General features: G+C 42.7%; 1 protein-coding gene across 4 annotated transcripts in view; it reads left to right on the top strand.

The window, feature by feature from the left end:
* The window catches only part of E2f3 (E2F transcription factor 3), an 85,484-nt gene that overhangs the window by 57,820 nt on the left and 7,661 nt on the right, over window positions 1-20,003 (top strand). For 3 of the 4 annotated variants that reach the window (XM_052727982.1, XM_052727985.1, XM_052727984.1), the window contains 3 exons: window positions 12,678-12,789; window positions 14,116-14,335; window positions 15,940-16,098. In XM_052727982.1, coding sequence (XP_052583942.1) covers window positions 12,678-12,789; window positions 14,116-14,335; window positions 15,940-16,098 — 491 coding nt within the window. The remainder of the gene's footprint in view (window positions 1-12,677; window positions 12,790-14,115; window positions 14,336-15,939; window positions 16,099-20,003) is intronic. The other variant, XM_052727983.1, reaches the window with a different exon arrangement.

Consider the following 20,003-nt stretch of genomic DNA (forward strand, 5'->3'; position numbering starts at 1 on the left):
TAGCACCCATATAGGGTGGTTCACAACCCCTTGGAACTAGGTACCTACACACATAGTGCACATACATATATGTAGAAATGCACATGCATACAGATTAAAGAAATGGGGCTGGGGAGATGACTCAGTGGGTAAGGACACTTGTCACCAAGTTGGATGGCCTGAATTTGATGCCACGTTCCACGTGGTGGAGGGAGAGAACTGACTCCTACCAGTTTTCTTCTGACTTCCACATGTGCGCCTATACATATACACAATCATAATAAAGTGTAATTTTCAAAAGGCAGATTGATCAAAGTGGGATTGCAGAAGCTGAATTTGATATAACATAAATAAGTACAACAAAATGACCAAGAAATGGGTAAAAGTAAATAGAATCAGTCTAAAAAGAATCAATCTAAAAAGGCTAGGAATACCTGGCAGATTGGACTAAAGCAGCAAGATCATGATTGACAATCAGAACATCTCTGTAGTTAGGCCAAGAAGACCCATGTGCTCTTTGGTGAGTAGCTAACAAAGTGCATCTTGGGTACATGTTAGGAACATTTTACAGTACTCGGTAGACAAGCAGATCTAGAAGCTGGCAAGATGGATCTGAGGTAAAGCATTTGCCACCAAACCTGATGACTTCAGTTCAATCCCTGGGACCCACATAGTGGTAGTAGAGAGCGCGATCGATCGTAAAGTTGTCTTCTGACTTCCATATATGCCTTGTGCCGCATGCGTATACTCACACCCGCACACATCTTTAAAACAACAACAACAACGAAAACCTGAAGTTCTGGGGCTGGAGGGATGGCTCAGCAGTTAAGAGGGTTCATTCAGTTCCCAGGACCCATGTGGCAGCTTACGACCATCTGGAATCACAGTTCTGGAGGATTAAGTTCCCTTTTCTGGCCTCCAAGGACACCGGGAGTGCATGTGGTACACATACACACATGCAGGCGAAATAGGTATGCACATAAAAATAAACAATTTTTAAGGCTTAAAATTAAATAATGGCAAAAAAAAAAAATGAGGCTCAGATTGGCTGTAGGTTTCTCAGCATTGGTGCTGATGTGAAAACAGAAGTCTTGGTGCTCGCTTTAAGGCCCACTGATGCTCAGCTTTGAATTCTTCCCTTAGCCAGACTATCAAGTACCAGGGTAAAATACATGTTTTTATCCCCGTTAAGAAATGCAATTTAATGTTCCATACTACTGTTCGGCAGTGTTCCAGGAAGGCAATTGATTAATAATGCGACAAGGGTGCTGACTCAGTTGTAAGCAGAACAAGTTTGGGTTTATTGAAACAGAAGAGGAATTTATTGAAAGGCTATTAGATAACTCACCGTGGTTGAGAAGATGAAAACCAAGCTTGGGGGACAAGTGGGAGCAACGAACCCCTGACAGCTAGAGCTATAGCCAAAGTGTGAAACCCCGCAGGAGGGCACAGCAGTTGAGCTTCTCTGAGGCTAACTCCTGGGCCTCTATAGTCACCATAAGGTACCGTGTACTTCCCCCTGAGACTGGTAGCACCACCATGATTAGGATCAGCATGTGATACTTCCCAGAGTTCAAGTCCAGGATGGGTCCGTGCTCTGTCCCTGCCTAGGTCAAGGGCTTAAATGTTTCCTGCTTGTAGCTTTTTTGACCAAGAAATTTTTATATGACCCCAGGTTCATGAGTATATATCATAGGTGTACAAACTAACATTTACCAATAATAAATTATTTTTAACATTTTTCAAGCCATATTTTGTATATATACAATTTTTCCACACCTATTAGGCACAAAGGCAAATTTGTATGCTAATAAAACATATGTGCTTTTTTATTTGAAAGTGAACAATGAAATTTTGAGCTAGGAGAGATATAACTCAGTGGTAGAGCACTTTTCTGGCCTGTTCAGGCTCTGGGTTCAATCCCCAGTATTAGGAGTTGGTGGTGGGGTGGGAGGCTTAAGGAGTTAAATCTTGACAGACCACCACAGAAACTAGAGCATATTCAACCTTTTTCACAGTTGATTGATATTTTTGCTTTATAATCTCCAATGCTAAGAACACCACTTCACGCAAATGCATAACTAAATGATAGAAATATGTTTAGGGCCATTTCAGAAATGATTGGAAATCCTGTCTTATTCCCAAGTTTTTAATGAAACTAAAGTCAACAACTCAACAGCAGTTCTGGGTTTTTGTTTTGTTTTGCAAATCCAACATTCTGAAACAGCATACTGCAACGATATACTAATTTGATTCTATTACATGCTGAGGAACGATGGTAGGGAAATACTAAAAAGTCTTTGTTTTCCATGATTAAGCCACAGTGTCTGTCAGCAGAAAGCTTTGTGTATATAGTGGAAACACAGTCATTTGTAACCTCGGTGATCTCAGATCTGAGCTGTGCTGGTTCATGCAGTGTTCATCGGTGTTTTCTGGAGTGACAGCATGTGCAGCGCAAGCCATGTGTTGTGTGTTCAGAACTGAGACTACACCAAAGTTGTGTGATGCAACCCGGTCAAACACTGTCAGACATCTAGGATCCATTCACATGGTTCATTTTGGGCTAAGTTTTGATGGTTGCACATTCAAAATCTTTTTGCTCTTCCCAAATTTTTTTGTCACTCCCACATTTAGTTATCCGACCCCATGTGGAGTCACAACCTACACCTTCAGGAGCTAGTCGTGGCCAAAGTTCCAAGGAAGCTAGAAACAGGAGCGGGTGTTTTCAGCTTCTGTAGCAGATGGGACTGCCTGCCATGCACACTGATAAAACAGAACATTTTCTTACATAGGAGACAAGTTTCCAATATGAGGCAGATAAAATAATGACTACTGGAGGCTTCAGCACTGTAGACAGTGAAGGAAGATGGAGAAAAACAGCCATGCTGGGGACTGGGAAACAGCCCAGGGTCTAGACAGCAAGTTGGGAGCTGTGGGCAGAAAGAAGAGTGGGACCTTGATAGACTATCTAAGATGGAGTGTTAGGGCAATGGAGGTATAGTGAAGGCAAGAAAGATCGGACACACCAGCAGTAACATACAAGCATTATGGAGCTTTTCCTGGCAAGTGGGAAACAAACATCCACTCACCTCAGATAGGTACCATCAACAGATCAAAGACATGGTTCCACCCAAGTCTAACTTGTGAACCACTGAGTTCTCCTGGGGTAACCTTCAGGAGCATGGGAATTTTATAGGGGGTTAGACCACCAAAGAGGTCTTCCCCAGCAATAGTTAACTGAAAGGAAACACAAACTGCATTATATTTGGCTTTAAAGTGAACTAAATTTCAATAATCATGATGTACATACATAACCTTAATGAGGGGAGGAGAGTATGGCACCATTGGAAGACAGCACAGAATAACAAAAATGGCTAAATCACGAATTGGCTGCATACGCATATTACATAGGGACACCAGCAGCAATGATGACATTGATTCTCCTGGGAAGGCAGCCACTCCGAATGCTCTGAAATGGTAGACTTTGAGACATCTGTTTGTTTCGATTATCTTAAATTGTTCTTAACAACAATGCAGCAGGACTAGAGAGATGTCTCAGCAGTTCAGAACACTATAGAGGACTTGAGTTTGTTTCTCAGTACCCTTATTGGGTGGCTTACAACCACCTGTAATTCCAGCTTCAGGGACATCTGACGCCTCTAGCCTCAGAGGGCACCTTTACTCAGATACACATACTCTCACACAAACACACACACACACACGCACAAAACATTATTTTCAAAATCATGTTTTTAAATGTGCAAGAAGGAAGGCAAGTATTGGTTCATGACTAAATGGTTTCTAAGCATTGTATTTCAGCTTGTAGTTGTTTTTCCTTTAGAAACATTTGTGTGTGTGTGTGTGTGTGTGTGTGTGTGTGTGTGTGTGTGTGTGTGTGTGTGTGTAGAATTGGATTCCCAAGTAAGTCCATACATAAAAGCTATAGTGAAGTTTAAAAAGTCGAGAGAAGGAAAAAGGCTGAGCTTGAGTGGTAATTGTCATTCAGGTCAGAAATGCTGATGGAGAAAATTGGACAGGTGTTCTCCAGGCACCTGTTCAGTTTTCCACTCACTCTTTTCTAGAGTAGTTTTCTTCCTATAGGCTTCTCACCCACAAGTTCAAACAGGATGCTCTTCTGAACTTAACTCTTAGATCTCACTCACTGCAGGATTTCTGATGCATTTCTTTTTGTTTGCTTGTGTCCTCTTTGACAGCAGGGACCGCTGTGCCACCTTACTAGTTATGACCATTCAAGGCCTGGAATACTGAAGGTATCCTCATGTTTTGACCCTGAAATGTCCCCCACAGGCTCGTGTGTTTGAACACTGTTTCCCCAGCTGGTGGCGCTGTTTTTGAAAGGTTTTAGAGCCTTTAGGAGTTGGAGCTGGAGGAAGTGAGTCACTGGAGACTAGCCTTGAAGCTTTATAGCCAGGCCCTACTTTCCTGTTGACTCCTGCTGCCATAACAGACAACATCCCTTCTTAAGTTGTAAGCTGAAATAAATCCTTCCCCTCTTAATGTAGCTGGAGTTTTCTCTCCGGGTCCCGCCAAGTCTCAGTAGTCCAACAGCCCACTTATAAAATAAACACACAGACTCTTATATTGTTTACAAACTGTATGGCCGTAGCAGGCTTCTTACTAACTGTTCTTATATCTTAAATTAACACATTTCTATTAATCTATAAGTTGCCATGTGGCTTGTGGCTTACTGGTATCTTACCATGTTGCTTCTCCTCACAGCGGCTGGCAGTGTCTCTTCTCTGCTTGTCCCGCCTATACTTCCTGTCTGGCTACTGGCCAATCAGCATTTTATTTATACAGAGCGATATCCACAGCATCTTAAAGTGCTACTTATCAGGTATTTGTCGAAGCAATAAGAAAAGTTACTAATACAGTTAATTTCCTTGCCCATGGGGCTCAGCAGTTAAGAGCACTCACTCTCCCTCAAGACTTCGGTTCAGTTCCCAGCACCCACATTGGATGGCTCACAACCAACCTACAACTCCAGTTCCAGGGATCTCAATTCCAGGAGACTCTCTGGCTCCTGAGGGTACCCGCATACTTATAGTGTACTTACAGACACTCAGGCACACACACACACACATAAAATAAAATACAATAAACAAATCTTTAAAAGAAAAAACCTGATGCCTCAGTGTTTGGGGCACACTACAGTTCACTGTAACTCACTTCTTCCTTTGAGTTTGTTACTGGTGTGTTTAATCTGGGCCTCATTCCTTTTGTCTTGTTCCAGTTTCTTTTCCTTTTTCCTTGTTCCGAATGCTTATCCAGTCCTTGACTTTGAGGTACTATTTCATCTGTGCTGTTCTTTTCTTCTCCAGACTCAGTAACTGGGGAAGTTCGGTTCTTGTTAGTCTATGGCAGCTGTCACACTTGTTCTTGCCCTGGTTTTCCCAGTGGTCTGGTTGTGTAGTGGACGACAGTATCGTTTCCCCTCCCACCATGAAGCTGGATACCCTTTCTGTTAGCATACTCCGTCTGGTCTGTTTTGAACACATCCATGTTGGATGGCGCATAAGACTTTGAGCAGTCAAAATGTGAAGCCAGCATATTTCATTTGTTTAACCCCAAATGGATGTGGATTTTGCTTTTCTTATGCAAGTAAGCTGTGCATACATTAGAATGGCTCTGAAACATCAAATGCTAAGAAGAAAGTTAAATCACCGTGGCCAGTCCCCCCTCAATTTATGCTTTCTAAACTATTTGTTATGTAGCCAGACTAGAGTGGCGCATACCTTTAATCCCAGCACTCAGGAATCAGAGGCAGGCGGACCTCTGTGAGTTTGAGACCAGCCTGGTCTACAGAGTGAGTTCCAGGACAGGCTCCAAAGCTACACAGAGAAACCTGTGTCAAAAAACAAAAGCAAAAAGCTAATCAGTATGGTATGTATCCTTCCGTAGCTGATTTCTCTGCATATAGCCCCCCAGTACAGCTTTACTATTTTTACTACACAAAATTTGCATATGCAACGTATTTATTCATTGTCTAACATTCCATTATGTAAATCAGTAGTAGCTCACTGCATTTTCTTCCTCCAAGACTTTGTCATTTATGATGGACACAACTAGGAAAATACGAGTATTTTTCACATGTTTGTTTTGAGACAGCATCTCATTAAGTAGCCCTGGCTGCCTTGGAACTCACTATGCAGGCCAGGCTGGTCTCAAACTCACTGAGATCTCCTGCCTCTGCCCCCTGAGTGTTGGGATCAAAAGACATGTCACCGTGCCTAAACTGCTGTTTTTAATACACAGATGCCAGAGAAGAAATTCCTGTTCTGTTTATACTGTGGAATTGCTAATTTGAATGTTACAAGTTTAATGTATATGTGGATATGGCCCTTTGTAAAATACAATAAAAATTTACAAAAATAAACATGAAATCATTGCCTCATTTCATTTTACTTCACAGAAATAACCACCATTAACATTTGATGTGGGTTTTTTTTAAGGGTAGGCTCCTTCTGTGTAGTCCAGGCTAGCTTCATACTCATCCTCCTAGGGTTACAGGTGTGCATCATCATGCTTAGCTTGCCTGGATCGTTCTATGTTTCTCTCCCCTGTGCATATATGGGGAACTTTTGTTCAAGTGTCTCTCCCCCATCCCCCTGCCCCATGTGATCATACATCTCTTTCTACAACTGTAATCACCACAGTATTTTTTTCTGGAAGGCTTTCCATGTGATATGTGGTGGTTAACCTCCAACCAGTGCACAGATACAGTTATGTGCACATACACATATCCCCTTCAGGGTGGTAACACTAAAGCTTTGTGATTTATCTACCAAGGAGATTGGAGAATTGATCCCTTGTCTTACTTGGCATAAACAAACAAACAAATAAATAAATGTGATGGGTGTGTCTTTCACCCTGGGGATCCTAAGCTACTTAAGACTTGAGCTTCTAAGGTGGGCTCATGTTGGTGCATGCGTTTAATCCCAGACATGCAGATCTCTGTAAGTTCAAGGCCTGCACAGTGAGTTCTAGGCTATAAAGTGAGATCTTAGCTAAAACCTAAAGCTTCTAGACCTTGTATTGTTGTCATATAAAATCATGCTGTGGCAGTCCCCACAGTTGATATGAAAGCTGAAGAGGTTCATTTCATAGCATCAGAAAAGTCAAGGTCGCTTACAATATGCACAGATCACATTCACTAATTAGCTCAGTACAGAAAGAGTGTGTTAATGCCTACTCCACAGAGCTATCATGAATATTTATGGAGAAATTATTATATAACAATGTTGAGTGTTCATTCAAAGCTGTATGCACTGCCAGATATCACACTTCAAGACATGTACTGATAAAATAGTGTAGGATTTGCTATTACTTATGAAAAGAGTGTTAACACTGTGGTGGTGTATACCTACATATTATATATACTTAGAGTTATTTACACAGAGCTTCTGAAAAGTTGTTGTCCAGGTAACTTAGCAGTACTTATTTTTGAGAAAGGGAACTGGGGATCAGGAGTGGAGGAAACCTTGCTTTTCACATACACCTGTTTGTGATGATAAAAGTGAGTGTGCATTTATTATATAAAGCAGAGGTTTTTTTCTTACTGAATAAAGTAATAGTTAAGTTTATTATAAAGGTAACATCAAGGGGCTGGAGAGATGTTTCAGTGGATAAGAGCTCTTAGTGCTCTTCCAGAGGAGTGGGGTTCCTAGCACCCACATTGTGTGGCTTGTGACTCCAGCTCCAGGGGCTTCAGTGTCCTTTTCTACCTTCCAAGGACACGTGCACACAAATTTGTGTATACATGCATGCAAATAAATAAATCAATTATTTATGAAGAAAGTATATTTTTTTTAGTTATAAAAAGTGTTTTAAGGGGACTGGAGAAATGGCTTATTGGTTACGAGCACTGACTGGTCTTCCAGAAGACCAGTGTTTGATTCTCAGCGCCCACATAGCAGCTCACAGCTGTCTGTAACTGCAGTTCCAGGGGACCTGACACCCTCACACAGACATATAGGCAGGCAAAATACTAATGCACATAAAGTAAAAATATATGAATTCTTTACAATAATTGTTTTTAAATTATTTGTAAATAAATAAGGCACTGGAGGAACGGCTCAGGGCTAAGAACGTTTGCCCCTCTTGCAGAGGCCTGGAGTTCAGTTTCCAGCACCGATATCGGGTGGCTCCCAGCTGCCTGTAACTTCAGCTCTAGAAGATCCAGTGTCCTCTTCTGGCTTCTGTGGGCATCTATACACATAAATAAAAACTAAAACAAAGTGGCATCGATTTACTTAAGATGTTTTTATATGGCAATTTTTCCCGAGCTTCTCATGCAGTGGTTATAAGCATCGACAAGGCATACCAGCTCTGGGCTCTTGAAAATGTTACTAGGTGTTTTAAATTACAGTTTTCTCATGTCAAATAGAAGGTAATAGCAACTGCCATATGGAGTGGTCGTGAAAAGACATAGCATAATCAAGTACAAAGTAGTTAACATCAGTGTGTTATAAGAACTCAGATTTTACTGAGTAATTATGCTGCAGTCTGTGTCAGGACCCTCACGTGTCTTAGGCAGTCCTGATTTCATCTACCTAAGGTTAAAGGCCTCAGTCCCCAAGACATGCTACTTCCTGTACCAGCCCCAAGCCCCGGGTTGTTTTACCTGTGCTTAGGACTGACCAACTGCATCAATTGCCATGGGCATTTTACTTACCCCTACCGGCTAATTATGAAGGCTATTCCAGAGGAAAGAGATGAGGAAGATGGGTGGGATGAGGTACACAGAAGGAGTGGACCTTCCTCTTGATGACCCATCTCCATGTTTACTTACCCAGTCTTTTGAGTTTTTAATAGATGCTTCATTATATAGGCATGATTGGTTTAATTATTGGCCACTGACAACCAACTCAGCCATTAGCCCCCTTTCCCTGTCTGAAGATTGAAGTTGAGGCTAAAATCCCTGCTATGGTCGGAGACTGACAGCCTCCCCCCCCCCCTTGGTCCATGTCTCATGCTGTTTCCCAGCTGGTTGGGGGTATTTGTTGTGGGGTTGTGGAAGCTTCAGGAGGTAGGACCTAAATAAAGGAAGTGGGTCACTAGGGGCAGGTCTTTGTCCCTAGTCCTGGCCACTCTGCTTCCCCATTTGCTATGATGTTAGCTTCCTCTACACTCCAAATGACATACACTCCACCATGCCCTTCCACACCCAACTGTGCCTTTCCCTCTGTGATGGACTGGAATTCATAAAACCATGAGCTGAAATAAACCTTTCCTCCCTTGTTATTTCTGTCAAGGACTTTGTCACAGCAGCCCAAAAGTAATATAAGCCCCACACCTCTAGTAACTACCATTATTCAGGTCATTAACACCAATGACAGATCACTAGAAAAGCCATAGATTTTTGGAGTTGTGTGTCCGGACACTGAATAAAGACCAAATACATGTTTCACACCAGTTTTCACCAAGATGCTCACACTGTAAGCAAGCAAAAATGATTGCAGAAGAAACTTCCATCAGCATGTCAGTGGAGGCAGAGATCACCCACACTACTTAATCTAGCTTTTTGTTTTACTAGGTATATATGATTGAATTTGCCACGTTCAGCGTTAAAATGATGTGCTATCATAGATCAAAATTCTTAGCCTTCACCCACAAGAGTCCAATTACTATAGAAATGTTCAAATTGGGGACTTACAGGAAACATGTGGTCCATTCAAGTCTAACTCAGCCTTTCCGTACGTGAAATGGAAGAAAGGGATAGAATAACCCAACAGAAATACCTATTTAAGAAAGTGGAACAACATATGGTGATCACTTTCTATGGTCCATTGTGTCTTCAACAGGGATGGCAGATATGGACTGACTTGGTGGGGATGGGATGGAGCTGCTAATGGCCTCCCCTGTTGGATGCTCTGGGAAGGATATCTTGGACTGCCTTTCTTCTGTAGCTTGTTTGTGGCATGGGTCTCTAAGCCTCATGATGGATTCTCTTAGGAGACTGAGACATCACAGGCCTTCTGCTCTCTCACCTACCATTTAGTAGACTGTCTGGTATTTAGAATTGCTTTACTTTGTTGGTGCTTAGTAAACAGAGTCACACATGGAAACTAGTTCTAGTGACTGAAGTTAGACTTCAGTCTCTTAGCAACAGACCTCTAGGGATTCCCTGGCCTGTGACTTTGTGCTTTCTTAGAAGCCTTTGCTTCAAAGCAAAACAAAATGGCTTAGGGTGATGAGGCAAAATTCACAAGGACCTGGGCTGCTGGCCAGAGGATAGATCTTGACTTAAGGAGAGCGTAGATTCCAGGCCTAGGAGCTCTGGCTCCCAACCTTCCAGCTTTGCCTTCGGTTGACTTGGCCTTGGGAGAAGGAGTCGGTTATCTGAACTCTTTGGATTGCTTTTCACCAAGATAACAGGACCAGAACGCAGTGGCTTACTTTCAGGTGGTCTAGCCTCAAAGTAAGGCTTCTATCTGTAACAGCTTAGTAATAGCCACAAGATCTCATTCACACACACGAGAGCACACACACATCTTGCCATTCTACATTCTACCAGGGCCCTGTGCTGCCCATTGCACCCCAGCCCATCCTGGCTTCCTTGGTGCTTATAGCACACTCTCAGTGTTTCAACCCAAAGGCTTTCAATAAAAAGATTGTATTGGCTAAAGCAACAAAAAAGTCTGCAGAAGACCAGCTATTGCTCCTGATGCATGAGCCAAGTCAGTCTCCTTTCTCCATCCCTGTTTCCAAGTCTACAATTCCTTGCTTGTAGTTCCACAAAAATCCTTAAAAGTTGTCCCTTTCTCCCCAAGCCGTGGCCTTATGCTGTGCAACCTGTTTGCTGTGGGGGTGGGCCAGGAGGCAGCACAGCAACTCGACAAGCCCAGTATCAAAATTAGTGAGCTGTTGGGCCGGGGGAGATAGCTTGGTTGGTAAAAAGCTTGTGCCTATGATGGCCTGAGCATATTGTAACACCAGCACTGGGGAGATGGAGACAAGTGGATTCGAGGAGCTCACTGGCCAGCTAGTCTAGCCTGATTTACAAATTCCAGACCAATAAAAGAATCTACCTTTAAAAAAGTCAATATGGGTAGCACCTGAGGAACAACACCCAAGGATGTCCTCTGGCTTCCATCCACACAAAATTCATAGGCTATTTTACTTTTTTTATATATTTGGAATCCAATGTGTATTTCAGACTTGTAGAGTGTGTAGATTGGGATAACCTGGTAGCCAATGGCTACTGCTATGGACTGGGTTAGCCAGAAACTTTTCAATAAGCCAAATAACCATCATCTTCTGGTTCATTACTTCTTTCCCATATCATAGGCTGTAGTTCTCTTTGGGGGCCCACCACCCAGTTCCCAAATAAATACATGGAACCTTATTCTTACTTATGAATGCCTGGCCTTACCTTGGCTTGTTTCTAGCCAGCTTTTCTAACTTCAATTATTCTGTTTCTCTTTAACTATGTTTTGCCTCAGGGCTTTTTACCTTTCTTTATTCTATATGTCTTTCTTTCCTTCTTACTCCATGGCTGTCTGTGTGACTGGGTGGCTGTCCCCTGGCATCCTCTCCTCCTTTTCTCTCCTTGCTCTTTTTTGCAAGCCTAGGTTTCTCCTCCTATTTATTCTTTCTACCTGGCAGCCCTGCCTATCTCTTTCCTGCCTAGTTATTGGCCGTTCAGCTCTTTATTAGAACAATCAGGTGTTTTAGGCAGGCAAAGTAACACAGCTTCACGGGGCTAAATAAATGCAACATAAAAAAATCATTAAACAAATATTACCCAGCATAAATGAATGTAACACATCTTAAACTAATATTCCACAACAATAGGCAGTTAACCTGAAGTTGCAGATCTCACTAGAAGAAGCTACCCTAAAGGGAGCTTGGTACACATTGTCCTACTGGCTGTCTAGTTGAAGACACCTTGCTTTAAACACCCATCATAGTCGTACCCTGGGAAGGAAGACATTCTTATCCATCTTGCTTACCAAGGTTCCTAACGGCAGTTCCCAGTATGTAAAAGATGTTAGACGGATAGTAAGTGAAGTGAAAAATAAGATAAAAACGTATGTGATGGCTTCTCACTTGCCAGATTTAATGATAGGCTAGAGAAAATGCTACTGGTTGTAGCTCCTGATGGTGTATTTGCAATGTTTATTTTTTTTGATGAAGGGCCATTTGTAGCCTGTAGCTAGTTGTGTTCCTCTAAAGCACTCATTTGATAAATGTACATAGAAAGAGTGATTGAAAACTTACAGACCCAGGCGCTTCGCCAAGCTCCAGGATACAAAGATAAATGAGAACTGTCTGTCGTAAAGGAAATGAGAGGTGGATAAGTAAACAACCAGTAACTGCTAGGGTATAAGTAAACAGTGTCTGAGGAACACAAAGAGAGTGTCCAACCAAGTCAGATTGGAGGATACCCACGAATGTGAACTTAAGTTCCATAATGCATAAGATGTTCTTAGCAGCCAGCCCTGTGCCCAGCACATATGTTGAGTCAGTAAATAAATGATTAGGCCGTAGCTGAAGAGTCACTTTGTCCATCTAAGTGTGGGTATGTGATCACTGCAGGGGAAGGGAGTTTGTGTGACAGGTTGACCTTCTGAGTAAGACCCCGATTACGGGGCGTGACAAGCCACAATGGGGGGATAGAGGAGAAGGAGGGCACAAACAGAACCAGTGACAGCCGTCTCACTTTCTGATTACAGGCAAAGCGAAGGCTGGAGCTGGGAGAGAGTGGCCATCAGTACCTCTCAGATGGTCTAAAAACCCCCAAGGGCAAAGGAAGAGCTGCGCTGCGGAGTCCTGATAGTCCAAAAAGTAAGGATGCTTTGACCTGTTTCCCTGTGCTCCTTGGTGTGGGACTTGCAAAGCTTGTGGCTGGAAGGAATGCCAAGGCGTGAATAATTTTGGCATGTTTTCTTTATTTCTTTCTGTGCCTATCCAAAAAAAAAAAAATACAGTGTCTCCTGGCACCTAGCAAAAGACGATAGTCACTCTAGTACCTGAATGCATTTGCATTTTGAACTAGTCAAGTTTAATTTTCACTCCCTTTAATAGTGACTTAAGAGAGCAAGACGGGTGGAGAGGGATGTGTTGGGATAAGCGATGCCCCAGCCCGTCTCGTTCTCTAGCTTAGGAACTGGGGCAGTTTAATCAGTAGAGTGCTTGCCTAGCATGATGAGGCCTGGGTCCAGGCCCCAGCACCACATAAACTGAGTGTGGTAGTATACACCTATACTCCCAGCATTTGGGAATTGGAGGGGGAAGGATCCTGAGTTCAAGGTTATCCTCAACTACAGGAGTTCAAGGCCAGCCTGGAATACACGATACCGTGTCTTAGAAAGGGGAGAAAAGAGACAGAAGTAATTACACACAATAAATCACAGCTAATTTCTGCCTCCATGAATACTATCATCATGTCATCTGAGAGAGAAATGACATTATAAACTGCCAAATAGTTCCTATTTCCACACTTAATGCAAAAGCTACGTTAGACTTGGTTCTTCTTTCTCTTGTGGTTTCACAACAGTGTAGGCACAGACAATGTGGAAGGGCTAAACCTCAACCTGAGCTCCGATAGGAGAACAGCACAATCCTAAATAACCACGTTTCGTTTAAGAGGGGTGAGAGCTTGAATTTTTTGAGGTATTCTTTATCAAAATAAGACTTGTTCTGCAAGACGAACTGACGAATGATAATACACCAGTGCCTGAATGACCAGTGAGGTCAAGTCTGTTTGACACCCTGTTTTGGACAAAGCGGTCACCTGGCTCCTTAGCTTAGGCTTCTTAAGTGAGATTCCCTGAGGCCGCATCTCTCTTTCATCCATTCAGCAGATACTTTTGAACACCTGTGTGTGAGGTCGTTCATTAGCCCCAGAAAATAGGGTAAGGGCAAATAGAAACTACTGACAGGCAGAGTCCAAGGAAGTGTTATCGCCCGACATAGGAAGTCCTTATTGTCTCTTCCTTTCCTGATAAAGCAGTCTCATAGCTTTTGCAACTCACCCAAACAACACCAGCTTTGCTTCAGATACTAACCCGGCTGCCTTGGGAAAGAGGGCTTGCTTAGCTGCGAAGAAACCCTTCATTTCTTTACCTTTCCCCCTATCCCCCACCCGTTCGGTTTTTGTTTTTCTTTAAGCTCCAAAATCTCCCTCAGAAAAAACGCGGTATGATACGTCACTCGGTCTGCTCACCAAGAAGTTCATTCAGCTCCTGAGCCAGTCACCTGATGGGGTCCTGGATCTGAACAAGGCAGCAGAGGTGCTCAAAGTGCAGAAGAGGAGGATTTACGACATCACCAACGTGCTGGAAGGCATCCACCTCATTAAGAAGAAGTCCAAGAACAACGTCCAATGGATGTGAGTGGGGTCAACCCCCTCCCCCGCACCCGCTGTCAGCAGGCCTTTGTGACTGCCTCGTATCTCCTAATTTCAGCTTCCACATTCAGACCCATACATCTCCCCCTTTCCTGTCCCCCTCACTCCCTCCCTCCCAGTTTTCTCTTACCCCCTCAAAGTCTTATGTAGAAAGTCAGGGTTAAGGATGTAGCTCAGTTAGTAGAGTGCTTGTCTAGAAGGATGAAGCCCAGGGTTCAATCCCCAGCTCCACCTGATCTAAGTGTGGTGTTCAACACCAGCAACCACACATTGAAAGTCATCTTCCAGTGAGAAGGGATTTCACGGCCAGCCTAGGATATGTGAAACCCTTATCTCAAAAACAAAAACAAAAAAAAGTCTTTTAGTGGGGGGAGGGGCGTTCCTGTTTAGATTCTGTTGGTCTGTATTTGATTAGCATAAATCCAGAGGATCATGGAATTCTATACACCTCAGCGGTTGTAATTGGGGAGGAAGCTGTTCACCAATCACACTTAAGTCTGTGCTTATGTGTGATCTATTGATGCACACACATGTCTCTGATACTGTATTTTGGTCATCTGTGGATAAAGATGAATCAACAGGGTCATGAAGTAGATTCATCCCTGGTTCAAATAGATAACACACTTCTGTCAATGAAGGCAAGACTTCAGTGTCTGGGTTTCTACTGCAGAGACATGTGTCCCACTGTGTCTGATTCTGCTTGATAATGCCGTTTGTGAATCATGGACAGAGTTGGGCATTTTATAAGTACAGCATTGAACTATGAAATCATATTGAAAGGATCAAACTGCTTGAGGGATGTTTTTAAAATGTATGTATAATTTAAGGGCTGGTAACGTAGCTCAGCCAGTAAAGGGTTGCTTCAGAAGCCTGACAACTTAGATTGGATCCCTGAAACATATATCCATTAAAGCAGGAGAGAACCAACTCTACAGAATTGTCCCCTGGCCTCCATACTCCCAACATGGTATGGTGTATCTACATACTCGGAATAAGTGAAAAGAAACTGTCTAAATACAGTCAAGGGCTAAGGATGTAACTTAGTGGTAGAGCACTTGCCTAGCATGCATTAAAGAAAACTCCGAGTTCAATCCCCAGTGTTGAAAACAATTGAGTGCCTTTCTAAAAGGAACTGTGTGTGTGCATTTGGAATTGGGGACAGCCCAGGGACTCGCTTTGACCTATGCCTTAGAGAAACCTGTTGACTGCTGGTCTTTGTTCTGGCAGATGCCTGACACACCTGTTTGGTATGCCCCAGGGATGCATGGATTAGGTGATGGTGATAGGAACCAGGTGGCTGTCTTTTTTGCCCTCAGAATTTGAGACTTCTGAACAAACAGGCTTTTCCCCCCTTAGGAAAAGGACCCTGAGAAAATTACTGTTCTCACCTGATTTCTTTGGTGTATGTAAAGTGCATGACAGTATTTATGACAAATGTCTTTATAAAACTCTAATCTAACCCTTGGCTAACAAACACGACCTTCAATGACATGGGGGTGGGGGTGGGGGTTGTTGACCCCAATGATTTTTCTTTCCACCCTTTGGATCCTGTAAAGCGCCATAAAGAATCTGTGCTTGGGTTCTAGGGGCTGCAGTCTGTCTGAGGATGGGGGCATGCTGGCCCAGTGTCAAGGCCTGTCCAAAGAAGTGACCGAGCTCAGTCAGGAAGAGAAGAAATTAGATGAACTGATCCAAAGCTGCACCCTGGACCTCAAACTGTTAACCGAGGATTCAGAGAATCAAAGATATCCTTTGTGGCGCTGGTGGTTAGAGCCTCTATAGTGTTTCCAGAGCTGACAGACTACCTTGTTCACGAGGTAGATAGATGTTACTCTGGTATCATGCAAACATGGGGTGTGTGTGTGTGTGTGTGTGTGTGTGTGTGTGTCTGTGTATGTCCACTTAGCTTTGCGTCGAAGGACGGAGTTATTAATAAGGTACTCTGGTATCATGCAAACATGGGGTGTGTGTGTGTCTGTGTGTCTGTGTGTCTGTGTATGTCCACTTAGCTTTGCGTGGAAGGACGGAGTTATTAATAAGGTACCTGTGGACTATATGGTATCATTATCGGTGTTGAAAGCCAGGTGAGAACCATTATTTAAAGCATTTTATTCATGTGTGGTTGGAACATATAGATATGCTCACATCGTAAGAACACACTATTAAAAGATAGCGGAAGGTGACAGTATTAATATTAATGACAACACTAGGCAGGTTTGCCTTCGGCTTTCCAGATTTTTGGTGGGTGTTAGCTGTCACTGTTTTGGTTCTCGCTTTCTATTTTCTTTTCATCAGACATTGTAGCAATTGGAATTTGCTGAATCTGTCTGATTGGGCTACTGTTGAGAATAGAAATACCATTGAGTATATTGTAGCTGGGTGTCATATGGGACTGCCTGTAATCCTGACAGCAGAGACACTGAGTCCTGAGTTCACAGCCACCTGACTACAATAGTAATACCCTGTCTCGAGAAAAAAAAAAATCAAAACAGAAAAGGAGAAATTACACTTTTAACGTCAGGTATATTAGTGCACACCTGTGATAGCAGCATTTGAAAGACAAAGACAGGATTATCAGGAGTTCAAAGCCAGCCTGAGCACCATAGCAAGTTTAAAGTTAATCTAGGGTACATGAGGTCCTGTCTCAAACAAGACAGAAAGATCAAGAATCCAAGGTTGTCCATGCCTACCTAGGGAGTTTGAGGCCAGCCTGGTCTACATGAGATCTTGTCTTTACAAAAAAAGAAAAAGCAAGGTGTGGTGGCATATGTATGCCTTTAATGCCAGCATTTGGGAGGCAGAGGCCGGTGAAGTTCAGACCAGCCCTGTCTACATAATGAGTTCCAGACCAGCTAAAACTACATAGTGAGTTTATCCTGTCTACCTAGTCTCAAAAAATTAAATAAATAAAATTTTAAGAATAAAAAGACCCTGGTATGGTGGTACCCTCCAGTAATCTCAGCTTTCAGGAGGCAGAGGCAGGCAGGCAGATCTTTGTGAGTTTGAGGCCAACCTGTTCTACATAGCAGGTTCCAGGCCAGCCAGGGCTGCACAATGAAGACTGTCTTTAAGTGAATAAATGAATGGGATGGCTGAATAGGTCAAGGGGCTTGCCTCCAAGCCTGAAGACCTGAACTCGATCCCTGGGACCCACATAGTCGGAGGAGAGAACCAACTCCAAAAGTTGTCCTGACTTCAGAACTCAACTGTCACGTGCACTGTGGCACACCGACCCACTCATTCACATACTCAATAAACAGATAATGGCAAATTTTGTAAAAGAAATCGATAGTAGGGCTATTAAATTCATTGTTTAGTTAGAACTCCATTGTGGAAAAGCCCTGTGGCTAAACGTGATTGACAGCTGTCCTGAACATGTGGCTGACAATGTTGTCTCCCATTGACTTTCTCTGAGGCCTTCGTTACAGAAGAAGTTTCCTTGACGGGGACTAACGCAAGAAACAGATTTGGGAGGGAGCCACATCAGAAGCACTTTTAAGTCTGTAAGATTAGAGAATATATTTATGAAATTTATCTCAGGCCTCCATTCAGTTCCCAGTCTGGTACAACTTGTTCACAGATGTGTTGAAATTTTCCTTCCTGCAGCATGTTGAATAATTGTAGATGAGTTTTATTTTAGTAAGCTCTTGTCACATAGCTTTTGGACAGTGGGCTGAAGGTTAAAATCCTGGTTATCAGTTAATCTCCTATTCTCAAGGCCCCCATTGGCCTCTTTGGTAAGTGGTGACCTAAAGCCTAGAAGCTTCCAAGAGCACCATGCTTACTCCTGTTATAACCACTGAGATTTGGAGAAGACAGTCTGTGGTACAGGCAAGCACAAGTGAATGAGAGAGAGAGAGAGAGATTGAGAGATTGATTATTCCTTCATATTTTAAGCTGACAGATGGCACACACCTTTAAGTCCAGCACTCGGGAGACAAAAGAAGGCAGATCTCTTTGAGTTTGAGGCCAGCCAAGGCTACATAGTGAGACCCTATGTTTCTAAATAATAAATTAATTAATTAATAAATAAATTCAACAGTTCTGAATTCCACAGACATCAGGCATACACACAGTGCAAATACCTGTACACAGTCAAATGCAAGTCTTTAAAGGGCAAGTAATGTCTCTCTCACTGGATAAAAATGCTTACTACACAAGCCTGACTGATGACCTGACTTCGATCTTTAAAACCCCTGGTGGAAGGAGAGAACCTGACTCGGAAGTTGTCGGCCACCTCCCACACTTGCTGTGATGTGTGCTTACACACACAATAATAATAAGTAATTTTTTTTAAGATTTATTTATTATGTGTACAGCATGTATGCCTGCATGCCAGAAGAGGGCACCAGATCTCATTACAGATGGTTGTGAGCTACCATGTGGTTGCTGGGAATTGAACTCAGGACCTCTGGAAGAGCAGTCAGTGCTCTTAACCTCTGAGCCATCTCTCCAGCCCTAATGTAATTTTTTTAAAGTTGACTATAAACACGTTACATTATATGTGTTGGTTATCAAGAGAAAGCCTTGAACCTGTTGTCTCTGCTGCTAAATGTCTGTCTCTTGAGTTTGTGTGACTGCTTTTGTTACACAGTAAGTATCATGCCCTGCCATGATAATATCCTTTTACGGTTGGCTTCCAGGACACTTAAAGGAATTGTTCAGTACTGGGAAGTAACTACCCAGAGTCATGAAATGCTAATTTATTCTCTTTCGCTAAGTCATTGTATCTTAATTTCATTGAGTTGCAGAGCACCTGGGAGCTGCTCACCTCCTTGGGAACCTGAAATGTTCATAGTGTTAATAATAACAAGGGTAATTTTTCTAACGGAAATGATGATGCTCTGATGTCTAGGCAGTATGTAATCACACCAGCCCAGGTGCACTTGAGTAAACATGCTGTTGCCTGAGCAGTAGACTCCATTCTCCCACTGATGTATTTGCTGTTTATTCATTCATTTGGTTGCTGCCGACACTTGCTAATAGCACACAGAAGTAGCTGTTGTCTCAAAAAATTTTGATTAGTAAATCTTACTCTCCCACCCCACCCCCAAAATTAGGACTGGCTGTCAATCAGTTTGATTGACAGGGCACTTCACTGGAATTCATGGAGTACTAGTATACAAGATTGGCAGGATAAAGTATAGATTTTTTTTTTATTCTTGAGAACATCAACCAGAAGAGCCATGGGGTAATCCATTTATTTGAGGATCCAAAAGGGAAGACATACCTATTCTTTTAACTCATAAAATAATAGATAACTTTAACTTTTCTGTGTGTCTGTTTTGTCATTTTTTTCTTTTTCTTTTTTTTTTTATTGATTCTTTGTGGATTTCACATCCTGCATCCCAGTACCATTCATCTCCCTGTCTCCTCACTTCTGCCCTCTGCCCTTGCAACCCTCCCCCCCCCCAAAAAAAAAAAAAAGAAAACAAAATTTCAAAGTAAAACCAAACAAAAATCTCGGCATAGAAGCTGTAATGTGATCCAGTGAGTCACACAGTTCACCCTGTAGTCCATACATTTTTACTTGTAAGTGTTCATTGCAACGAGTCATTGGTCTGGTTTGAGGCCCCTGGTTTCTGCTACACTGTGGATACTGGGCCCTCACTGGGCTCCTCTTGGATATCCTGTTGTTGCCCTGTGTCAT

The sequence above is a fragment of the Peromyscus californicus genome, unplaced genomic scaffold (assembly GCF_007827085.1).
Source record: "Peromyscus californicus insignis strain IS unplaced genomic scaffold, ASM782708v3 Scaffold_8__1_contigs__length_139910024, whole genome shotgun sequence".
NCBI lineage: Eukaryota > Metazoa > Chordata > Mammalia > Rodentia > Cricetidae > Peromyscus > Peromyscus californicus.